Source organism: Perognathus longimembris, chromosome 13 (genome assembly GCF_023159225.1).
Source record: "Perognathus longimembris pacificus isolate PPM17 chromosome 13, ASM2315922v1, whole genome shotgun sequence".
Taxonomy (NCBI): Eukaryota; Metazoa; Chordata; class Mammalia; order Rodentia; family Heteromyidae; genus Perognathus; species Perognathus longimembris.
This window is the reverse complement of record NC_063173.1, coordinates 740,758-762,834: the sequence shown is the minus strand read 5'-3', so window position 1 is coordinate 762,834 and position 22,077 is coordinate 740,758. Positions and strand designations below refer to the sequence as shown.

At 59.1% G+C, this 22,077-nt stretch overlaps 1 protein-coding gene across 3 annotated transcripts in view; it reads left to right on the top strand.

Annotated features, from left to right (window-relative positions):
* Positions 1 to 22,077, top strand: part of Gdpd5 (glycerophosphodiester phosphodiesterase domain containing 5) — an 80,870-nt gene that overhangs the window by 24,705 nt on the left and 34,088 nt on the right. For all 3 annotated transcript variants that reach the window (XR_007213051.1, XM_048361070.1, XM_048361071.1), the window contains exons 2-3: positions 2,321 to 2,404; positions 10,980 to 11,156. Coding sequence is in view for 2 of the 3 variants with exons in the window: in XM_048361070.1 (XP_048217027.1) it covers positions 11,040 to 11,156 (117 nt within the window). In the remaining variant the exon portion in view is untranslated. The remainder of the gene's footprint in view (positions 1 to 2,320; positions 2,405 to 10,979; positions 11,157 to 22,077) is intronic.

Genomic DNA, 22,077 nt, shown 5'->3' with positions numbered 1-22,077 from the left:
GCACAAGAGACCTCCATTTGCTCACCCTAGTCTTCACCTCGGGGTCGCTTGCCAGCCCCCCTCGGCCCTCTGTGCAGCCCACCATCCTCCCAGTGAGGGAACTGAGGCTCAGATAATGCCCCCGTGCCTGCGACCGCATGGCCAGGCTGCCGCAGAAGAGCTCCCTGGGCTAGGTTTCTCAACGCTGAGGGTGCACACCAGGGTTGAGTGTCTGGTGAAATCTGAGCAGGTGCTGCTGCCTCCCATCAGCTCCTCTCCCTGCCTCGGCCTCTACCTTCATCCCTGGGGGTTCCACTGACAGACCACTTCCTGCGTGGGGACTCGCCGGCTCCTGCACTGGCCCAGATAGAGGTGGAGCTAGGCCCGGGGCATGGCACTCTCTGTCTAGACCCCGGCTGTGCGGCCATGACAGAGCCTGGGCCTGGGCTGGAGGAGGAGGTGCGATGGGGACGGTGGGTGTTGGGCTGACCTGCTGCTTCAACCCATTTGCTGGGCGGACTCTGGAGAAGTCCGAGCAGAGTCGGGGTGATCTCTGCATCCTGCTATCCGACATCTGCTTTTGAAGGTAGCTGTTGACCCAGTGGTGGCAGCTCTCCCCTCCCAGACAGACCTGAGGCATTCTCTCTTCGTAGGATAGGAAGGTGTGGGGCCACGAGCACCAGGCCTACGCGTTGTCAGTTTGGATGACTGACACTAGCTTTCTGGTGACCGTACCCCTTCCTCGCCTGTCTCCTTTTGGGGCCTCCATGCCCACCTCTGAACTTGGGAGCGGGCCTACTGGCTGTGAATGGTGGGCAGCACGGTATTGAAGCGTTTGTATAAGTTATCTGGGGTTGCATTCTAACTTTGATGCCTTGCTGGGTAGGTCCATCTCTTTCAGTTTCTTGTAAAAGCTGAAGCAAAGTCAGGTGCGGGTGGCAGACACCTGTAATTCTTAGCTATTCAGGAGGCTGAGATCTGAAGAACTCTGTTCAGGGCCAGCCTGGGCGGGAAAAGCCTGTGAGACTCTTTGTCTCCAATTAATAACCAAAATAAACTAAAAAATGAAATGAAAGCGGAGCTGTGGCTCACTTCAGCGGTAGATCCCGAGCCTTGAGTGAAAAAGCTCAGGAACTGCACCTAGGCCCTGAGTTTAAGCCCCCGGACTGGACACACACACACACACACACACACACACACGCGCGCGCACACTCACACGCACGCACACACACACACACTTTGGATGCTCTGGCACTACTTCCTATCACCGTGATGTCCTGGCCACGCAAATCGCCAAGCCCGGTGCACGTCCCCGCAGCTCCCACTTGGCTGAGAACTTCTCAGCTCGAGGGATCCGCAGCCCCAACCTGGACCTACTGAGTCACACTGCGGTGTAACAGGATCCCCGGCTCTGCTGCTGTCCTCCTGCCGCTTATCCCTGAGGATCCCTGTGGTAGATAAAGCAAAGAAGTGTTTTGTACGTTGTAGAGCCCTGTGCCTTCCGGGTACTGAGATGGCTGGGCCAGGGCGCGGCGCAGAGTCTGCAGAGCCCTGCGCTGCTGCCTGCTTGGAGGTTGTGTTTGCTGTCTGCTTCTCCCTGGTGTCTGGCTCCAGGGCTTGACTTGGGGCCGGGATGGGCACCAGGCCCGAGCTACTGCTTCCCTGGGTCCCCACCCCGCCTTTGCCTCCGCCAGCCTCAGGATCCCTGAGTGGGCGGGCTGGCGGCGTTGTGCCAGCCTCTCGTGCTGACCCGAAGCCCTTCCTTCCCTCTCCTCCTCCCCGTGGCCCGTCTCCTGGGCTGGGGGCTGCCTTGCCGGCTGCGGGAGCTGGGGATGGGGGAGGCAGTGGATGAGTCAGAACTCAGGCGCATAATTGCGGTGCCCCAGATCCGCCCACAGCCCACGGCCCCCCCTTGCTCCTCCCCTGGCGGCAGCCTTAGAACAGCTGGTCTGGCAGCTCCACAGAGAAGCAGGTCCCTGGCAGCAAGGAGGACCTCTGCCCAGCGCTGGGCCCGGGTTGTGTTCCTGGGACACGCTCCCTCCCGGCCAGGGGTGTGAGTGTTTAGGGAGCAGATGGTGTGGGTTTGGGCTTGGAGCTGACTTGTGGGGAAGTGGGGTTTGGGGTGGCGGGGGGGCTGGGGGGGGCCTGGTCTCATGACTCAGGCTTGGATTAGCACCACACATTCATGGCTTCCCTGATTCCCCAAGGGCGACCGCTGGTCCTTCCCTGTGGCCGGGGTGGGGGGTGGGGGGGTGGTGGTGGTCCTCACTAAGGGCCAGGAGCGTAGTAGGGAGGGTAGACAGACGAGGAGCTCACAGGGTTTGTCTCCTTCTCCCCGCAGCTCTTCCATCGAAGCGACACCACTGCCTCCGTGGACAGGACACGCCCAGGAGCCCAGCTCACAGCCGCTGGCGCCTTCACCCAGGTAAAGAAGGAAGGAAGGAGGCAAAGGAGGTGTAGATGCACCGTGGAGCACCGTTCTGGATTCTAAAACAATGTCTGCCTCTCTCTCCCGCGGGGAAGCACGGAGCACGTTGTAGGGAAAGGCCGGGAGAACAGGAGTACCGTCCCGTTTCATAGATAAGGAAAACTGCATTTCTATCCTGTTTGTCTCATGCTTAGTACAATGTACATGCTCCAGGTACTTGTCTAAGGAGAGCATACTCAGTCCTCATAAAACCCGTGAGGTGGGTGTCATTACGTCCCCCTTATAAATGAGGAAACTTCTAGGCATTTGTAGTTCATGCCTGTCATCCTAGCTACTCAGGAGGTGGAGATCTGAGGATCAGGGTTCAAAGCCAGCCCAGGCAGGAAAGACCCATGAGACTCATCTCTAATTAACCACCAAAAAAAGCTAGAAGTGGAGATGTGGTTCAAGTGGTAGAGCTCTAGCCTTGAGCAATGAAGCTCAAGGACAACCCCCAGGCCCTCTGAGATCAAGCCCCAGTACTAGCACACACAGAAAGGGAACTGAGGCACAGAGGTATTAGGAGGTTTGTGTGGGCTAGGAATGTGGCTTAGTGGTAGAGCGCTTGCCTAGCATGTATGAAGCCCTGGGTTTGATTCCTCAGCACCACATACACAGAAAAAGCCGGAAGTAGCGTTGTGGCTCAAGTGGTAGAGAGTGCTAGCCTTGAGCAAAAAGAAGCCAGAGATAGTGCTCAGGCCCTGAGTTCAAGCCCTAGGACTGGCCAAAAAAAAAAAAAAGTTTGTGCAATTAAGTATGTGGTAGAGCTGGCTTTCAAACCTCAGCAGTGTATCTGCTCCCAATCCCTATGATTCACAGCCGTTTGGGAACCCAGTGCAAGACAAGTTTCCTTGACCGCCAGCATGGGAGTTTAATGGGCTCCCAACTCCAGGGAAGATTTGTATTGGAAGAGAGAATCCTAGAGAAAGCAGCGCTTCAGCCAAAGGAATGAATGGCAAATAGCAGAAGGAGAAGACTTGCCTGGTGAAATTGACGTGATCCTTCAAGGCCGTGGCCAGCTCCTAGACTTGCTTCCTCAGCAGTCATCCAAGGCCGATTTCTAGTTGCCAAAGAAAACTTGAACATTTGAAGGAGGGAAAGAAGAGTTTAGGCCCCAGCGTCTGAGACATGCCTGGAAGCGTAGAGAGAGACTGCTGCTCTTTGCAGAACACTGGGGGAAAGAGAGACATGTTCGCGACAGGGATGAGTCTGAGAACCTGCTCAACCTGAGGCCATCTTTGCTACATCAAGTGCAGAAATGGCAAACACCTGTGAGATGGTTAAGAAAAAAAATTGTAGGAGAAAACAGACTATATTTTTAGTAATGTAACTTTCTTTCCTGTAAATTAAGGAAAGGGTAATTACTGAAAGGTAAAATGCAGAGCAAGCACAAGAGTAGCGCTGCAGTCCTATGCTTCATTGTTTGTTTCTAGCTATGAGGCCCAGTTTGGCCTGAAACTCTTTTTCCCCCTACCTCCTCTGGATGACTAGAATTGAGGGGCAGGTGCCACTATGCCCAGCCAGTTGTGTGATCTAGAAGAGTCAGATTGGTTCCTTCTTTCCTTCCTTTGCACGTTCTACCAGCTTTTCATATTGGCAAACACATGGACACCTTATTTGGTGCCAGGCCCAGAACAGGGGACACAGGTTCCCTATACAGAGAATCCTCTAGGCCAAAGGTTGCTAAGGTATCTTATGTCTCCACCACTGAGTACAGGGATACAGATGAAAATGTGGCCAAAGCTGGGTGCCTGTGGCTGATGCCTGTAGATCCTGTCTGCTTAGGAGGGTGATATCTGGAGGATCACAGTTCAGAGCCAGCCTGGGCAGAAAAGACTGGAAGTGTGACCCAAGTGGTAGAATGCCAGCTGTGAGCCAGGGAAGCTGAGCTGGAGCATGAGGTCCCGTGTTCAAGCCCTAGTACTGGCATGCCCCTCCCCCTAAAAATCAGGGAAGGGAAGGGAGGAAGAGAGAAAAGCTTGGCCAGATAGATGAGAAGTCTCGACCTGGGGACACGCCCATCCTGGTGGCCAGGCAGCCTTGGAAACAGAAGGTGATGGAGTATGGAGACCTGGATGAGTCTCAAGCGCTCTGCCAGCTTCTGCGAGTGCCGGGGGAGGAGGCAGTGGGCTTCTGCAAGGGCATCAGGCCCGGCTCCAGCAGGTCCACCTGTTCAGGTGGAAGGAGGCAGGCGGGGCTCCCCTGGCAGAAGGTGTGGAAGTGGAAAGTGAGGTGCCCCGGAGGTGTCCCCGGAGACGGGGATAGGAGGAGGACTGGGGACATGAGGCTGGGGACGGGTGAGGAGAAGGAAACTTTCGACGGCAGGACTTGCTTCTCTCCCCACCTCTGGAGCTGTGGGGGAAGCTGGTTTGTATAACAGCTCTACTCGTTCACATAAGTAAATAACGTAAGTCATGGCTCCCCATTCCTTTAAGGTGGCAAGAACTGGGCAGGAGACAAGTTTGTCGGGGACAGGCCTCGGCCAGGCTCAGAGTCCTCCTCTTCCTGACCCCAGGCACGTGGGTCGCAGAGAGGGGGGCATCCGGAAGAGCCAGCCTGATTCCTGAGGCTGAATCACTGGGCTCCTTCCTGGGTGAGGCCTTGGTTATTGACTTGGGGTGAAGGGTAGAGAGTTTCCTTGCCAGGCATCTGGCTGGCTCTAGTGGCCCCGCCAGAGGCCTTAGGTGTGTGTGCAGCTCTGCTTGTCCCAGGGAGAACCTGGTAGTGCCACTGGGGAAGGGTTGGCCTTCTTCCTGCAGCCCTCCAGAGGCCGGGCTGCCGTGGGGGTATCAAGTCTCTGCTCCTGTGGACCATTAGGTACCAGGACCCCTGCATGGGGAGGGAGGCTGGACAGAGTCAATAAATAATTTATTTTGAGACAGCTAGAGTCTCATAATTAGATCCTTGAACTCACAACCCTCCTGCCTCAGCCTCCAAGCTGCTGAGATTACTACCCTGTGTACTACCCTGTGGTTCTAAAACTCTGGCCTGGGCCATGCACTCCCTAAGATTTGGAGCTCCAGAATGCTCGGCACTGCTCTCAGAGCAATGTCGTTCTTGGCGGCTTCTTGGCCTAAACTCGTTGCCCTGACCTGGGAAGAGAGGTCTTTCTGTCCTCGGGTCCCCACAGAGGACCCAAGGCTCCCGGGAAGACACCGGAGCCTGGCTTCTGTCCACTCCACCGCCCTAGGTGAATCCCAAACACACCAGTCTGTTCCCCGAGGGCCCTGCCCGAGGAAGAGGCTTGGCTCTCACCCTGGTGCTGGCAAACCTTTGCCTCCCTTCACCTCAGCTTCCCTGTCTGTGAAGTAGGAGTCTCAGCATTGACCTGGGTGACGCCTGGGGAAGTTCCTTGTCGACTGTGGTGCACTTGAATGGAGTTGGGCTTGCAGCCACTGGTGTACAATGAGGTTGTCTCCTTGGAAGGGGGGGAAGAGAAAGGCCACATTGATTCTTTATGAATCCCTCTCTCCAAGCCTTGCGGGGCTCCAGAGCTGCAGGACAGGACAGGCAGTGCCCTGCAGATGTAGTTAGGGGAGGAGGCCACCCTGTTCCTGCTGGGAGAAGCTAGAGCACTTTCTAGAGGGTGGAGGGACTGCAGAACCCACCATGGGTAGGGCAGGCCCAGGGGAAGGCCTAAGCTGCCTCTCCTCCAGCCAGAGAGAGAGAGACAGAGACGGAGAGAGAGACAGAGAGAGAGACAGAGAGAGAGATCAGCCTCTTGGGACAAAAATGTAGGGTAAATAGAAGACCCTAGCATTGCTAATGACCCTAATTATGGTGTGATTAATTCTTTGAGGGCTCTGGTTGTTGCTGGCATGATGGGGGTGGGACCCGCCTGGCCGTTCACTCCTGAGGCCTCCCCCCACCCCAGCCACCTTCCTGGGGGTCAGACATCTGCCTACCCTAGCTCAGGCCTTCTCTGCACATTTCATTAGGTCTAGAGCTTTATCTCAGGCCCAGAGAGGTGGAGCTGTTCACCTAAAGTCATACAGTAATTTGGTGAGCCCTTGGAGTTGGTATCCTAGCCATTTTTTGTTTGTTTGTTTTGTTTTTTTGCCAGTCCTGGGGCTTGGACTCAGGGTCTGAGCACTGTCCCTGGCTTCTTTTTGCTCAAGGCTAGCACTCTGCCACTTGAGCCACAGCGCCACTTCCGGCCATATTCTATATATGTGGTGCTGAGGAATCGAACCCAGGGCTTCATGTATACAAGGAAAACACTTTTGCCACTAGGCCACATTCCCAGCCCCTGGAAAATTTCTTGTAGACCATTTGAAGTGTGCTGGCCTCTCTGCTTCTCCATACTGATAGAAAGCTGGGGTCACCCGTCGGCAGTGGTGGAATTCAGCCTCAGACTTCAGCCCTGGGCTAAGCTGGTGTCGAGACCCCAGGGAGCTGCAAAGGCCCGGGGAGAGGGAGCAGAGCACTCCTTCCCCTCTCCCTCCTCCTCCCAGCCCTGGCACCCCCTGGGGGGGGGATCTTCCTCCTCCACTGGCTGCCCTCCCTGCTTACACATCCCTGGTGCCACCCTCGGGGTGCTGGTCACTGGGCTCTGGCTGGCAGAGAGGGGAAGCCTTCCGAGTCAGCACCCTGGGTTCAAGCCTGCTCTCCTCCATCATCGGCTGGCTGTTTGGCTTTTTGTGGGGGGGGGGGAGGGGGAGAGACTGAGATTGGGGGGTGGCGCTTTTTAGAAGGTCAGTTTTAGGCTTATAGAAAGTAAACCTGAAATTAGAAGTATAGAGCCCGCTGCCCGTAGCCTGCCCCCGTTCTTTGCCTCTGTGTTCCTGTGGGGCACTTGTCACAGTGATGGATGAGGCTAGCCCAAAACAGTGATCCTTTTGCTTCCCACCTCCTGATTGGCTGAGTCTACAGGCATGAGCCACCACCCCCCCCCCCCCAGCCAGCGTCGTGCATTCATGGAGCTTGACAAGTACGACGTGAAAGCATGTAGCCTGACCGGGACGTACGGAACAGGCTGCCGGTCCCGTCCCTGCCCCAGCTTGTGCTGGGCCTTGCTGTCCCTCCGGCGCCCGACTCTGCAGCAGCCCCTGGTCTCTGTAGCTTGGGTCTCTGCCAGGCGTTCCACGGTGTGGTGTGCAGCGTGGCGGCCGGCCCGCAAGCCCTGCAGCCCGGGGCACCAGTGACCACCGCGAGGACTCGCGCCCATGCCGCTCCTCCGTGGGCGCCCACCTTTCTGGGAACACAGCCGTGGAGTGCCCGGAAGCCTCTCAGCGCTGGGAACGCCGCGGCTGTCTTGGGCTCGTCGAGGGTTTTACTTGCAAGTGAGAAAAAGAATTCAGGTCCGTTTTGAGCACCACAGATTTGTGGAGGGGAACGGAGCAGTTCCCAGGGCCCCGGGGCACTGGAGACCCCGGCCTGGCCGGGACTGGAAGGAACCCCGGGATAGCCAAGGCCCCCACACTTCCACACCAACAGACAACCTCTAGTTCATCTCCAGAGCTGGCACTTAAAAAAAAAATCATTTCATTGAGGTAGAAATCCACACCTTATACAGTCTTCCTATTTGAAGTTCCCAATTCCGTGATTCCTAGAATATCCAGTCAACCATTCGTCATCACAATCTAATTTCAGGACATTTCATCATTCCAAAGAGCAGCTCCGTGCTCGTTACCAGCCGGCCCCACTCCTCCCTGGTCCTCCCAGCCCCGGAGACCTCCATCGTCTTTTTGTCTTTGTTTGCCTGTTCTGGGCATGTCTTGTGAGTGGAGTCATGTAATACACAGCCTTTGACAATTGAATTCCTTTATTTAGCATGTTTTCGAGACTTATTGGTGGCATAGCGTCCAGCAGTGTTTTATTCCTTTTTATTGCCGTCTTGGGTACTTTTGTGTATTACCCCGTGTGGCCCCCGTTTCTTTGGTGCGTAAACTAAGGTTGGAAGACAGGTGGCTAGTGGCCTGTCACGACTCAGTTGAGGGACTCGAGGCGGAATCCCAGGCCCTCACACCTGGCCAGACACTTTCCACTCTCGGGGCAGAGTGCGAGCAGCGAGCAGCGTGGCCTGGCGGATGGCCGGCCGGGGAGAGCCTGGCGGCTGACCGTCCCGGCGGGAAGGAGGAGCAGGGAATAGCAGGGAGGCAGGTGCATTCCCGGAGAGGGAGAGCCGAGGACAGAGGCCCCGCCCTCCCGCCGGTGAGGCCTAGCAGGCCCTTGTCCTCCCTCAGGCGTGGACCTGGGGAAGGTCGTGCCCCGTGCAAACAGGAGGCCATGGGAATTCAGGGCAGAGGCCAAGCACTCAGACAGAAAACCGGACCGGGGGCCGGAGAGCGGCTTTCTCTTGTCCCGGGAATCTCTGCAGGGGATTTCTCAGGAACTTGGCTGACTTCAGCAGCCCTGGGAGGTAGCTTGGGAGCAGTCAATCGATGTGAAGTAATACAGTGAGCCGCCGGGCTGGAAGGTGGGGAGGGGCAGGTTTGGGCGGGGGGTGAGGGGAAGGGGCTGCTAGCGGAGGTGTGTCTGATGTCCAGGGCCCGGTGGCCGAGCCACTCGCCTGCTAGCAAGAATTCCTGGGTCCTCCTCGAAGCCCATTCCTCTCCTGTTGTCCTGACAGAGTTTGCTTCTTGCCAACAGCACAGAGCTTTCAAGGCTCGTGCATGCCGTAGCATGTGTTAGTACTTCATTTCTTTTTATGGTTGAGTAATACTCCACAGGACGGTCGCCCTCCGCCGACGGGTGTTTTGGATTGCCGCGAATCACCGCCGTGAATGCGTTTTGGGGTGGACACGTTTTCACTTCCCCTCGGGTGGAGTTGCCAGGCCGTATGGTAACTTTGATGTTTGACATTTTAAGGAAGTGCCAAACTGTTTCCCGAAGTGGTGGTACTGTCTTCCACTCCCGATACGTTATCATCACTAGCCCGTTTTAGAGATGGGAAATCTGAAGCACAGAAAGACTTAGCCACTTACCAAAGGCCACACGTTACAGCCAGAATTCACACCAGGCAGTCCTCCCTCTAACCCAGGGCTTGGCAAACTGAAAAACATGGTCTCACCAGATCTGACCCTCTGCCTATTTTTGTCCAGCCTGAAAGCTAAGAGGGTTTTTATATTTTTAAACAGTTGGGGAGCAAAATCAAAACAAGAGTATCTTATGACATATGGAAGTCGTATGCGAGTCAGATTTCAGTGTCCACAAATAAAGGCTTATTGGACACGGGGACAAGCATTTATAGATTGTCTGTGGCTGTTGTAACTGTAGCTGAGAGCTGGGTGTTTGCCACAAAGACCTGCGGAGCCCGAGTGCTTCCTGTCTGGCCCTTAGGAAGCCCCTGCCCCCCCCCCCGCGTCCTTCTGTCTCCGAGCCTCAGTTTGTTCAGCTGTTAAGTGGGGTTAAGTCTCCGTGCCTGCCACGTTAGACAGCCGTGACCGCGGCGTGAAGCAGGGATGTAAAACCTCCACATGGTGCTTGCTGTGCTTCAGAGCTCAGTCCACGTCACCGGTTACGATAAAGTATTTTTAAGTTTTTATTGTTATTATAAAGGTGATGTACAGAGGGGTTACAGCTACCTAAGGCAGGTAAAGAGTTCATTTCCTTTTAGACAGTGCCACTCCTTCCCACTGTCTTTCAGTTTTGGATAAAATATTTGTGTGTGCCAGTCTTGGGACTTGAACCCAAGGCCTGAGCGCTGTCCCTGGCTTCCTTTTGCTCTCAAGGTTAGCACTCTACCGCTTGAGCTACAGCGCCACTTCTGGCCTTTTCTCTGTGTGTGTGGTGCTGAGGAATTGAACCCAGGGCTTCATGCATGCTAGGCAAGCACTCTACCACTAGGTCACATTCCCAGCCCAAGGATAAAGTATTTTTAAATGCTTATTTTGACCTAGCTACAAGGGAGGCTGAGTTCTGAAGACTGAGGTTTGAAACCAGCCTGGGAAGAAAGGCGTTGAGACTCTTATCTCCAATTAAGCAGCAAAACGTCTCAGGTGGAGGTCTAGCTCAAGTGGTAGAGCGCTGAAGTATAAAAAGCCAGGTGAAATCACGAGACCCTCGGGTCAAGCCTATTTTGGAAGTCTACTATTGCTAGGCTATGTTTCAGGTATAGAGGATACAACAAAGAATGAGACAGGCAAATGCTTGTCTTCAGAAAACTTAGGATGCGGTAGGCAGACAAAAGAAGCCTGAATCAACTTGAAAAACATGGCTGAGAGAATCAAACTGAGATTGGGGAAGTGGAAAGGGTTTCCAGCTGTGTGTGTGATCGTCTGGGAAATCTCATTGTCGCAGCCCTATAGTCCCCCAGCACCTGGGGAAGCTGAAGCAGGAGCACTGCGAGTTCAAAACCAGGCTAGGCTAGGTAGAGAGAGCCGCTCATCGATAAGAAAGACATCCGAGCCCAGGCTGAAGCGAGCTCGTGAGCCCGGCGGGTTTCTAAGGGAAGGCCGTGGCCGGGGGCCGGGGGCCCGAGGAGGAGGGCCTGGGTGAGTGGCAGGGCACTGCCCCGGGGCACCCTGACTGAGGCTCCGGAAGGTTCTGGAGCTGGGTGTGAGTCCTCACCGCCCCGTGTTTCCTCCTGCAGGACCAGCCGGGGGCCTCCATGGGCGCGTGAGGGCCGGGCGCCGGGGCCGCGGGCACGAGCATGGTGAGGCACCAGCCGCTGCAGTACTATGAGCCCCAGCTGTGCCTCTCCTGCCTCACCGGCATCTACGGCTGCCGCTGGAAGCGCTACCAGCGCTCCCACGATGACACCACACCGGTAAGCCGGGGCCCGCGTGGCCTCCGGGGGGCCCCCCCGAGCCCGGGGAGGGGGTGTGGCCCTGGGCGGGTGCCGGCCGCCCTGCGGGGTGCCCGCGGACCCCCGTGGTGACTCCTGGATTGCCCCGGGCCAGGTGGGCAAAGAAGGAGCTCCTTCTGCCAGAGCGTGGGGAGTTGTTAGAGGACATGCGGGCAGAGGCCTGGCCGGGAAGGGTGACCGGAAGAACCAGGTTCTCGGCTTCCTGGCAGAGCTGGGAGGCTGACGGGCAGGCAGGTGACAGCAAGAGGAGGAGGTAGGGCCAGGCCCTCCTGGAGCCTGGAAGCCGGCGGGGGCAAGGCCTGGCACCAGGGGCCCGGCCACCCGAGCCACCAGCCTGCCAGAGCCGGCCGCGGGCGTTGAGCGGGTAAAGCGGGCCTCCTCGGTGCTGGGCTCCCCACCACCCCCGGCCCCCACTCCCTGCCCCCGGGCGCCCTCCGCCAGTGGATCGAGTTTCTTTTCTGAAGGAATCCAGTTCTCCGGTGGTGTTTCTCTAACAGCTTTGCTGCCTAGAGAACAGCTTCCCTCCTCCTTCCTGCTTGTCTGAACAAAGAAGCCAGACTCCGGTCCAGCCAGTCCCAAACTGGCTGGAGTAGCCAAGGGGAGGCCGGAGGCTAAGCGGGCCGGCCCACCTGTCCGTCCGGAGCACGACACTGGGTCAGGAGTCTAGAATCGTGACCCGAGATGGTGAGAAATAGAGAACTCTGGAGTGGACCCTGGCCTGATTCCTCACCCAGCGTGGAGGGGCCCACGTAATCAAACGGAGGCGTGCGAGAGGAAGCAGCCCGGCCAGGGACACAGAGAACCTGCGGGCAGTGCTGGCCCAGGGGATGGCGTCTTGCGCCCTGGCAGCGGCCGGGTCTGCTCTCCCGAGACCCCCCGTGGGCACCATGTGCCGACTGTGGCTGCTCCCTCCGAGGGGGGCAGGAGCTCCCCACAGGAGGAGATGACGGGCCAGCGGGCACTGGCCCCTCTTCCTCTGCCTTATCTGGGCACTGGAGGAAAGCAGCCCTCTCACGAGCTGGCAAGAGACAAGCACCGTGCCAGCAGGGAGACGCCGAGCCAGTCTTCCTCTCTGACCTGTGAGAAGGCCGAGTTAAAGACCGGTATTCGGTGGCCACTGACCTAGCTAGCTCCACACCCTGTTCTGACTGGGGCTCTGGGCCCCCATCTTACGCCTGCTGGGAGCTGGTGCTAGGCTGACTCTCTGGTCCCATCCCTCTCGGTAGGCCGTGGGGAAACAGAAGCCTGGGAAGCTAGTGCCTAGCTCAAGGTCACACAGCTGGGCTGGGCAGAGTCTGGATCTGGCCCTGGTTGGTTCAGTAGGCGTGGGGCCAGGGGTGAGAAAACAGCAGAAGCAAGAGGAAGGTAATAGAAGGACGGATCTTACCAACAGAAAGCCTTCTGGCCATTAGGACGGACGCTGGAGGAAGCTGAATCTCCCAGGCCGCCCCGCAGTCTCCAGTGGTCCGGGGCTGGCCTGGCCTCGTAGGGAGTCAGGACGTAGAAGCACAGGGCTCCTGGTGGAGGAGTTGATTGGGCGAGGCCATGGCTAGGGGCTGGGGCGGTGCGGGCTGCGGGAGGCCAGAGGCTGGGGCATCAGATAGGGGGCCATTGTTGAAGGAACAGCGTGAGGCCCCAAGCCGGGCTGGCTTAGCGAGGAGGAAGGTGGCAGCCTTCCGCGGAAGGGGCTGAGCTCACCTCAGGTGACCCCAGACGGAGGCTGGCGGCTGGGGAGCTTTCCCAGCTCCCCCCACGGCAGTCATTCAGCCGGCCTGCCCCTCCCCTCTTCCCTCTCCTCTCCCGTCCCCCCATGCAAGGGCTGGGCCAGGGCGGTGAGGAGCTGTGGCCAGGCTCCCTGGCCAGGCACAGTGGCAGGACCGGGGATCTGGGGTCTCGGAGACAGGCCTGGCACACAGCTGGATGGGCAGAGGCCAAGATGAACGCTGGGGATTCTGGTAGTGAGAGAACCGCCCAGATGAGAGACCCCTGGAAGGGGAGGGGCCGCCCAGGACCCGGAGCCTCTCCTCATCCCCACCCCTCCTTCCTCCTACACCCCCAGACTCCGAAGCCTCACCGTGAAGTGGGGTGCCAGACAGGAGGGTGAATCACCAAGTCATCCTCCTTGGCACGTGTGAGAATAACGGTAAAAGTGAACATTGATCGAGTTCCTACTGAGTACAGGCCACCGTGGTGGTTTACGTGGTTTGCTCCGCCAATTGCTATACTACCCCTGTGGGTCGTGATTCGTTGTGGGGACACTGCATGGATGGGGAGCAATCCGGGCGGGGGAGGGGGGGCTCCACGTGGGACGTCATAGCAGACCTGTAGCCGGAACCTCCGGAAGATGAGGCTGATGCCTGCGATTAAATGAGAGCTCGCGGGGGGGGGGGGGGGGGGCTTGGGAAGAGGACAAAGCGGGGAGTGTCTTCGGGGGCCGGGCTGGGGTCGGGAGGACTCAGGACGAGGAGGTGGCCAGAGGCTGGGCCGCGTTCCCTCCGTCCAGGCGGCCGGCTTCCTCCCTTCCTGCCTCAGCGCGCACAGGAAACCGGGCAGCAGAGCGGTGGAATGGCCTTCCCTCCTGCCCTGGGCTGGGGGCGGGCGGGGGGCTGGCGGCAGGGGGCTGGCTCACGCCACAGCAAAGAAGGGAAGCGGGCTTTTTATAACTGGGGTAATGAACTGGATGTTGTCTGTGACTCACTAATACTGCCCATTAAGGACTTGGTAGGACGAAGATGGTTCCGAGGCCGTCCCTGCAGGGCTCCCTGGAGTCTGCGCGTCTACAGAGGCAGTTCGGTGTCAAAACCAGCTGCCCTGGAGCAGGAAGGGTTTGGGTCAGAGGCTCCGAGGAACTTGCTAGCCAGAGACAGTGAAGGAGCAGATGATGGTGGTCAGCTGTTCCGCTTGCCCTTTTGAAGGCTGCTGTGGTTTTAATTGATCCCCTCCATCTTACAGATGGGGCTCCAAGAAGAGACATTTGTTCGTTCAAACCAAAGGGCCAAAGGCACCGCTGTGGCTCTGCCCACGCGGCTCAGACCCACAGCTCGCCACCCCCACCCAGCCTCTGCTTCCGTATCTGGTGGTCATTTATTCAGTCAACAGACCAACACTTCCTGGTAACTTCCCTGAGACAACAGGCGTAGGAGAGCTGGTTATTCCTCCCAGACGTGCGCCGACACACCCAGACCACCCCGCGCGATCGTCCCGAGCCCCGGGAACGCTGAGCGAGCCTGACCTCCTCCACGTGGGGGGAGGAGTGCCAGGGCAGGCCCCCTGTGTGTTTCCGTGTCTTACATTAGGGAAGAGAAAGTGATTGCGCTGTGGGGCCGGGTGGGGGTTGGGGTGGGCGAGGTGCAGATCCTTGCCAGGGCCCAGCGGGGAGAGCCAGGATCTGCCTGGGGTGGGTGGCACCACGGAGGAGCGTGCTCTGAGAGCTGGAGGGGAGGGGAGGGGAGGGGAGGGGAGGGGAGGGGGGCGTCTGGGAGCCAGAGGAGAGTGGGGTGCATGGGGATCTTGGCAAGAGGAGGGGTTCTGAGACACCTACGTGTCGTGACCCCACGATGCCACGCCGGCTGGGCCGTGCCCAGGGCCGCCTGGGGAGAGGGAGAACGAGGCCAACTGCGCTGGGGTCTCACGGGAGCCCTTCCCGCCCCGGCAGGGAGAGACCCGCGGGGCAGAAGTCCCTCTCCTCTCCGCCTCCTCTGCCCCTGCCCCCACGCTGGCCACCCGGGCCGGGCCCAGCTTCTCCCCATTCCCTGCCAGGCTCCCCGCGGTTGCTCCCCTCTCCCTCCGCCCGCAGTGCGTCTTCTCTGCCCCGTCTTCCGCCCAGCAGATGTCAAGCCAGCTCTCCTCGGTCCCCTCTTCCCCGCCCTGTCCCCTGAGCTTCTGCAGCTCCTTGGGCCGGTGCTGGCGTCTGCCTTGTAGGTGTAGTTATGGGATGGCCTGGGCCTGTACGTTGTGAGCCTGGCTTCCGCTTGTCACCGCTTACGGAGCCAGCCCCGGGAGTGGTGATGGAGCAGGTAAGGCCAACTGTGAATAAGGAAGCTGGTTAGGGGGTGCCTGCCATCTTGCTGGCCGCATGACTCCCCAGGAACTCTGGGGTACTGGGGCTGCTTTGCCCTAACGTCGAGGCCCTTGGTTGTAGCGGGAGGTGAGGTGCTGACTCAGCCTGTGGGACCTCCAGGGCGCCTAGGGGGCTGGGATTGGACTCTGCAGGAGGGTGAGAGGAGGGGGGCGGGGCGGCCGTCCCATATTTCTTGCCTGGTCAACTTGGTAGGTTTGTGCCCATCGGGACACCGGGCAGGGAAGACCCAGTGACATGGTGGTGGCGTGTGGGCTGGGCCCTGTGCATCTAGGCCCTGTCGAACGAGGAGCTCCCGCCTGACCTCTGCCCCGTGCTTACCCAGGACTGACCGGGACTTTGAACAAGGCCCCGGCGCTCTGGGCCTCGGCCCTCTGGTTAAATGGAGGCAGAGAGCCTCTTGTGTACAAGAAACTTGTTCCAGCCGGTGGGGTGGGGAGGGGACTTTCAGAGGGTGGAGTGCTCTTCTTGAGTTGATGGGAAATGGGGCCGGGGCGGGGGGCGGGGGGGGGTGAGGAGGAGCCTCTGGGCTGAGATGGGCACCGGCCGTGTACCACAGCAGACGATGCTCTGTCCATCCCCCAGAAAGGAAGGGGAGCACACAGGGCTCGCTCGGCCTGTGGCGGGGAAGGAGGCGGAGGACTGTGGGCCCACCCACCTCCTCTCAGAAGGGCACTGGCAGCACCCGGGGTGGCCTGGCCACACCCAGGGGAGCAGCAGCCGTCTGGGGGTTCTCGAACGTCCACGCGGGGGTGGGCTTGTCCGCCGGAGGGGCCGCAGCCTCCACCCTGGGATCGAGGCAGGGCCCGAAGAGCTCGAAACAGCCCTTCCTTCCTAAGAGACCCCCAGCCATTTCAGGTCCGAGAGGTGGGCAGAGAGGCCGGGGACTGCAGGCCGAGCCTGGCCCCACCCTCCCCCCTAATGCGCAGCTCCCAGCGCTTCCCCAGAGCAGACAGAGGCCTAATTGCCCGGCAGTCTGTAGCCCTGAGGAATAAATCCAGCCTCTTAGGCTGCCAGGGGCTGGCTGGGGTAGAGCTCCTGATAATCCCTTTCCCGCCTCTGCCCTAATGCTGCCATCATCCCCCACTCTGCCTGGCAGCCCTCTCCCCCAAATCTCCCAGGTCACCGCCGGGGTCATCCTGCCAGAGCCCGCCCATCTCTCCCTCCCAGGAGCTCCCGCACCCTGCCCTGCCCTGCCCTGCCCTGCCCACGGGCTCCAGGCCTTTCCCAGGCATCAAGGCCTCCATTTGGAGCTCTGTGATTGGGGAACAGGCCCACGGGCAGAGGAGCAGGTGTTGAGATCGGGTTGGCAAGTCAGCAGACTCCCTTCATTTTCTCCCTTCCAGGCCAAGGACGTGACTAGGCTCTGAACCCCCAACGCCGTGTTGGGAGCACAGGGGTGGGGGGAGGGGGGGGCGCTGAGGCTGCTCCGCTGAGTGGGAGCCGAGGCAGGCAGAGGCGGCACCCAGGGGAAGGGCTGCCCGGGGCTGGACTACGACCAGAGGCAAAGCTGCAGACGTCCGAGGTCTAGATCGGCGGTCCGCCGAGGGAGGCATGATCACCAGGGTCACCGTGGTGTGGTCCCGGAAAATTTGGTCCTGCCTCCCACCTCCCACCGAAATAAATTCCAGATGGATTAAAACATCTTTCTCTGCCTTCATACATTTCTTTTCTATTTGGAAAAGCACACATTTGTTGAGAAAACTTGAAACAGCTTGGAAGGCTATCCGGTGAAAGACACTTGCGTGTCTGTGCCTTAGGAGACAGGGCCTGTCTCAGGACATGAGTGACAGCTGTAGGGAGATGGCTGGGATACAGGGGCAAAAGTAAACTATGAGCCCAGGAACTCCCAGTGAGAATAACTTGGATCAAGTGTCTTGTCTAGGCCGCCTTAACACCAGAGGGAAAGCCAGTGAAGGAAAAAGGAACTAGATCTGACATAGAAATTTATTTCCCGCCCCCCTTTGGTGGTACTGAGGTTTGACTCGGGGCCTCAAGCTTGCTAGGCAAGTGCTCTACTGCTTAAACCACACCTCCAGCACTTCTTGCTCTGGTTATTTCTTTATTTTTTGCCAGTCCTGGGGCTCGAACTCAGGGCCTGCGCTCTGTCCCTGAGCTTCTTGTGCTCAAGGCTAGCACTCTGTCACTTGAGCCACAGCGCCACTTCCAGCATTTTCTGTACATGTGGTGCTGAGGAATCAAACCCAGGGCTTCATGCATACGAGGCGAGCTCTCTACCACTAGGCCGCATTCCCAGCCCCGTACCCATCTACTTTGGCTCTCAGTTCTGTCATTGGTTTTTAGAGGAGGAGACCAGATGATGAAATCCTCTGAAATCTTGTCTGACTGAAATTCCAGGGTCCCCCTCTAGCACCACCTGTGATTTACAGTGTGACCCCCACACAAGGCCCTGGCCCACGGATCCTGTTTCCTCTGTGGCCAGACAAGGATAATTACACGTCCTTGTTGCTTTGAGACAGTTGGGGACCTTCAAGGCACCCAGACCTGAGTGTGGGTTCTGGGCACTCTTACAGTGTTGGCCTTGGGTGACCTTGGGTCAGTTACTTCCCCTCTCTGGGTCTGGGGCTCCTCAGATTCCGCAGGGGATTGAGAGGCTGAGTGCCAAGATTCCCCCCTCAACCCCCCGGAGCCGCAGCCTGCAGAGCCAGGCCTGGCTCTGTGTCTGGTGGCCGGTGGCCCCGGCCCCCACCCTGGACTGGGGCAGGTGATCAGGCTTGCAGTCTTCAGCAGTCAGGGAAGAACTTGGTACAGAGCGGGGGGAGGGAGCAGGCCTGATCACTGTCTTCGCATAATTAAAGGGCTGTCAGACGCAAATGATAATTATAGGACCGAGGTGGGTCTGGCGACTCACAGCTTACATCTGTAACCGTGTTGGGGCCTGGCAGCCCTCCCGTGAGGGGGTGATGATGTCAGCCCTGTGAACGGCGAGGAAGCCAGCGAGCGAGCGCCTGGCCCGCAGCCAGGCAGCCGGTGGGTAGAGGCCCTGAATTAGAGCCTGGCTCTGCATTATGGCCCCACTCCCTGGCCCTTTGACCCCAGCATTGCGTGCCCTTTGGGCCAGCTTTGTTCTGGGCAGTATTTGCAGACCAGCTGTGGGGACGATCTCAGCTCCTCTCGGGGCAGAGGGAAGGAAATGGTTTTCTGTCTGGCCAGCGCCACACACTGTGCAAGCTCCCCAGTGCCCTGTGCGGCCTGCCAAACCGCTGCTCCCGTTCCAAGAGCGGGAAGATGGGGCTCAGAGAGGGGGGTGTCTGCCCTGGGGGCACTCAGCAGTCTGGCCTGGGATTCGAACCCCCCCTTCCCCTAGCAGGCTTGGGGGCTTGAGTTCTGAATGAAGAGGCCCAGGCCGTCCTTCAAGAGGCCCTTTCTGGATATCCGGAAGCAGAGGGGACTGGGCTCCCCACTCCCCGGGGGCTGCAGAGGCAGTGTCTGGCCCGGGGAACCGACGGGAGCTGAGGGGGACAGCTCTGACTCTGCCGTCTGTGGCTCTGTCTCTCTGATGTTGCCGGGGTGGGATGGGCAGCTCCTGCCAGGCCCTGCCCGGGCCACGGCGCTCTGACTCCAAGCCCTCTGGGGGAGCGGGAGGATGTGCCCCCCCCCCCCGCTCTGCGGGTCCCCGTCGGTGGCTGGCGGCGGTGCCCACCCGGGGGCCACGGTGAGGGGAGCCAGGTGTGGCGTGGCAGCCAGAGTCGCGGGGCTGTCTCACCCACCGTGGTGCGCACACTTCCCGTCGGGTTGGGGTTTGGACGGTCTGAGCCAGCTGCTAATAAGCCCTTTGTGCACGCGTGTGCTTCCTGAGTGCAGAGCGCTCCGGCAGAGGCAGGGAGGGCGAGGAGAAGACGCCTCGGTCAGCAGGAAAGGGGGGGTGGAGCGGCAGCGCTCGGTGAAGTCGGTCCTCCGAGGCTTGGGTCAGGATGGCAGCAGCCGGAGCAGAGGCTGCCGAGCTGAGCGCCCACAGGCTGGGGCCGGGGCCTCGGGGATCCCCCATCCCGAGTGCCAGCCCCCGGCCCGTCTCCTCGGGGAGCCGGGAAGCGGCAGGCTACCTAGCCACAGCCAGGATGCTCTCCAGCACCACCTCCCGCCGCTGCTGCTGCCGCCGGCCGGGCTCAGGGTCTGCCAGGCCCGGGAAGGCAGGGGCTGCTCCCCGACCCAGCGCTGCTTCGCCTCGGCCCTGCTCTTGGGTGGCTGCCGGGTCTGTGCAGGGGGGAGGCTCACGTGGACTAGGAAGTGCACGCAGTGGGCTCCCAGTGTGAGCCTGAGGATCGGGCTGGGGCTTCGATGACGCCCTGGGCCACACAGACTCACACCCCGCCCGTCTTCGGGGCTGCCTGCTGCCCCGGCGTCATTTGGGTGCAGGGGACCCGGAAGTAACCTCAGAGCACTCCTTCCCTGAAGGCGTTCGCCGCCCCGTGAGCTCCCCCTTCCTAGGCACCTGCTGGGCGCCACTGAGAAGGTGGAGGAGTTGCCGGAGTGGCAGTCAGTCATGAGAAGCCGTGCCCTTTCTGTCTCCACGGCTGAGGGTTGTGGGTTGAGAGCCAAGCCCCTGGAGACCAAGAATCGGTGCCGGCTGCTCGGGGAGGAGAGGTCTTTGGGGGCTGGAGAGAAACAGGAGCGTCCGGGAGGAGCAAGCGGTTAGGACTGGGGCGGCCCCTGAAAAGATGGATGGGTGAGCTCAAGATGGGCCCGGTTGGCCGTGCAAGGTCCCAGAGAGCAAAGACAGGCTTGAGGGGAGCCGTTCAGAGCTGTCAGTGCTCAGGTTCCCGGCCTCCCTGCTCCCTGCTTGATGACTCTGTTGCCCACTTTCCCTACGTTTTGCATTTGTAACAGATAAGTGCTCCGGGCACCGCATTGGTGGCTCACACCTGTAACCCTAGCTACTCAGGAGGCTGAGATGTGAGGACGGTAGTTTGAAGCCAGCCCAGGTAGGAAAAGCCCTGAGACTCCTCTCATCTCCAGTTAACCACCAAAACGTTGGGAGTGAAGCTGTGGCTCGAATGGTAGAGCACCAGCCTTGAGTGAGAAAGTTAAAGGACAGCGCCCCGGCTGTGAGTTCAAGAATCCCTAGAGCCAGCAGGAAATAAATCAGACGAGCAGCGAGCATCCCTTCTGTCACTTGACTGCTGTTTATCGGACGCTGGCCCTCACGCATCTGCACATCTGTGGTGACCACGCGGCATCTCGGTGTGCTACGGAGCCATACGCGGGGTCCTTTAGAGCAGCAGACCCCTGCGTCACGACCCCCTGGTGCCGTGCACATTGACAGACAGAGACCGGAAGGCCGCGCGCACAACGGCCATGACCCTGCCGCACATCTGGAGCGAGGCCAGACTGGCTTGTTAAGAGGCAGGGCAGGCACGGGGCTTTTCTTTTTTCCTCTTCTGTAATGTACCCTGTCCAGGGCTATTAGTGCCATTTAGAAAAACCTCTTTCTCAGTGGAGCTGGCCCACAGGCCACTTCCTCCAGCTCTCTGACCTTCCCTCCCCCTCCTCCTTCCTTCCAGCCCCTGCTGTTCATCTTTTCCTCCCATTGTTCTTGGCTTGCACCCTCTGCCTCCCTCCCTCCCCTAATGCGTAGCCATCTGCAGCCTGCCATTCCCTAGCGGCTTCTGCGGGACTTGAATCCCAAGGTTCCCCAGCCCTAGTCATACCCGTCTTGAAGTGGGGTTCTAAGTTCCTTGTTGCTTAGGACCTGCCCCTTCCCTGCCACGACCTGAGTTCCTCAAGCACCCACTAGCTCTAAGCTGTCCACTTGGCTAGCTTCCAGGGTGCAGTTCTTCATTCGTGCCCTGTCCTGTGCCTCTCTGTAAGGATCTGGCCAAGTGAGGACCGTGGCCTGTGGAATGCAGGACCCCTGGTTGCCATGGATACCGACGACACCTATAGCCGCAGGTCTTCCTGGTCACCTTGTCAGCATTACCCTAGGTCTCAGTTACATCTTGCCACAGTATGCCTTTGAGCACCTGTAGCAGGTTCTCTTCCCTCTGGGCCTCTAGGCTACTTGCCTGGGGCAGGCTCCGTCCTGGGCCCTCACCTGGTCTCTTCACAGAGTCTGGTCTACCCTCAGAGGCATAGAGAGACCTTGTCCTCCCGTGGACCGGGGCAGAAGGCACCCTGCCTAGCAGCTCTGTCCATCGAGGACTCAGTACTCCTCTGAGGAGTGGAGTGGGAAATCTCTCCTCGAGCCCAGAGTAAGAGAAAGGTGGTCTTCACCTCCCAGTCCCTTAGCCAATCTTTCTTGAGTCCCTCTGCCTCCCGGGACTATGAAGCTACCCAGCATTTTGTGATTTTATGTATTCTTGTGCATAGCAAGGAGACCCGCATCTAGACGCAGTTGTGGACCCATAGGCCCTGTGCTAGAAGTGGGGAGGGGGGTGCAGGGTGGTAGTAGCTCTGGGGAGACAGAGCGTATGGCCCAGGAGGAGGCATCCCTGCAGGGAGGAGGTTCTCGCCGTGGCAGGTTTGATGACCCGTTGGGAACTGCAGGGGACTCAGCGGGTGTGGGCCAGATTGGAGCGGGCTCTGGGGTCTTCAGAGGAGCTGGGGCACGATATGATCTCCAGGGAATGATTCTGGGATCGTGTGGCACTGAGTGGGAGGCCCAGATGCGGAAGCTGGCCTGGGACCTAGCTGCTAGAGTCTGTAGGAAATGGGAGCTGTTGGGTGCAGATAAGAACTTGAGGCTCCAGGCTCCCGTGGCTCATGCTAGCATCCTAGTCTCTCAGGAGGCTGAGATCTGAGGATCGCTATTCAGAGCCAGCCCAGAGGGTAAAGTCCCCCGGACTT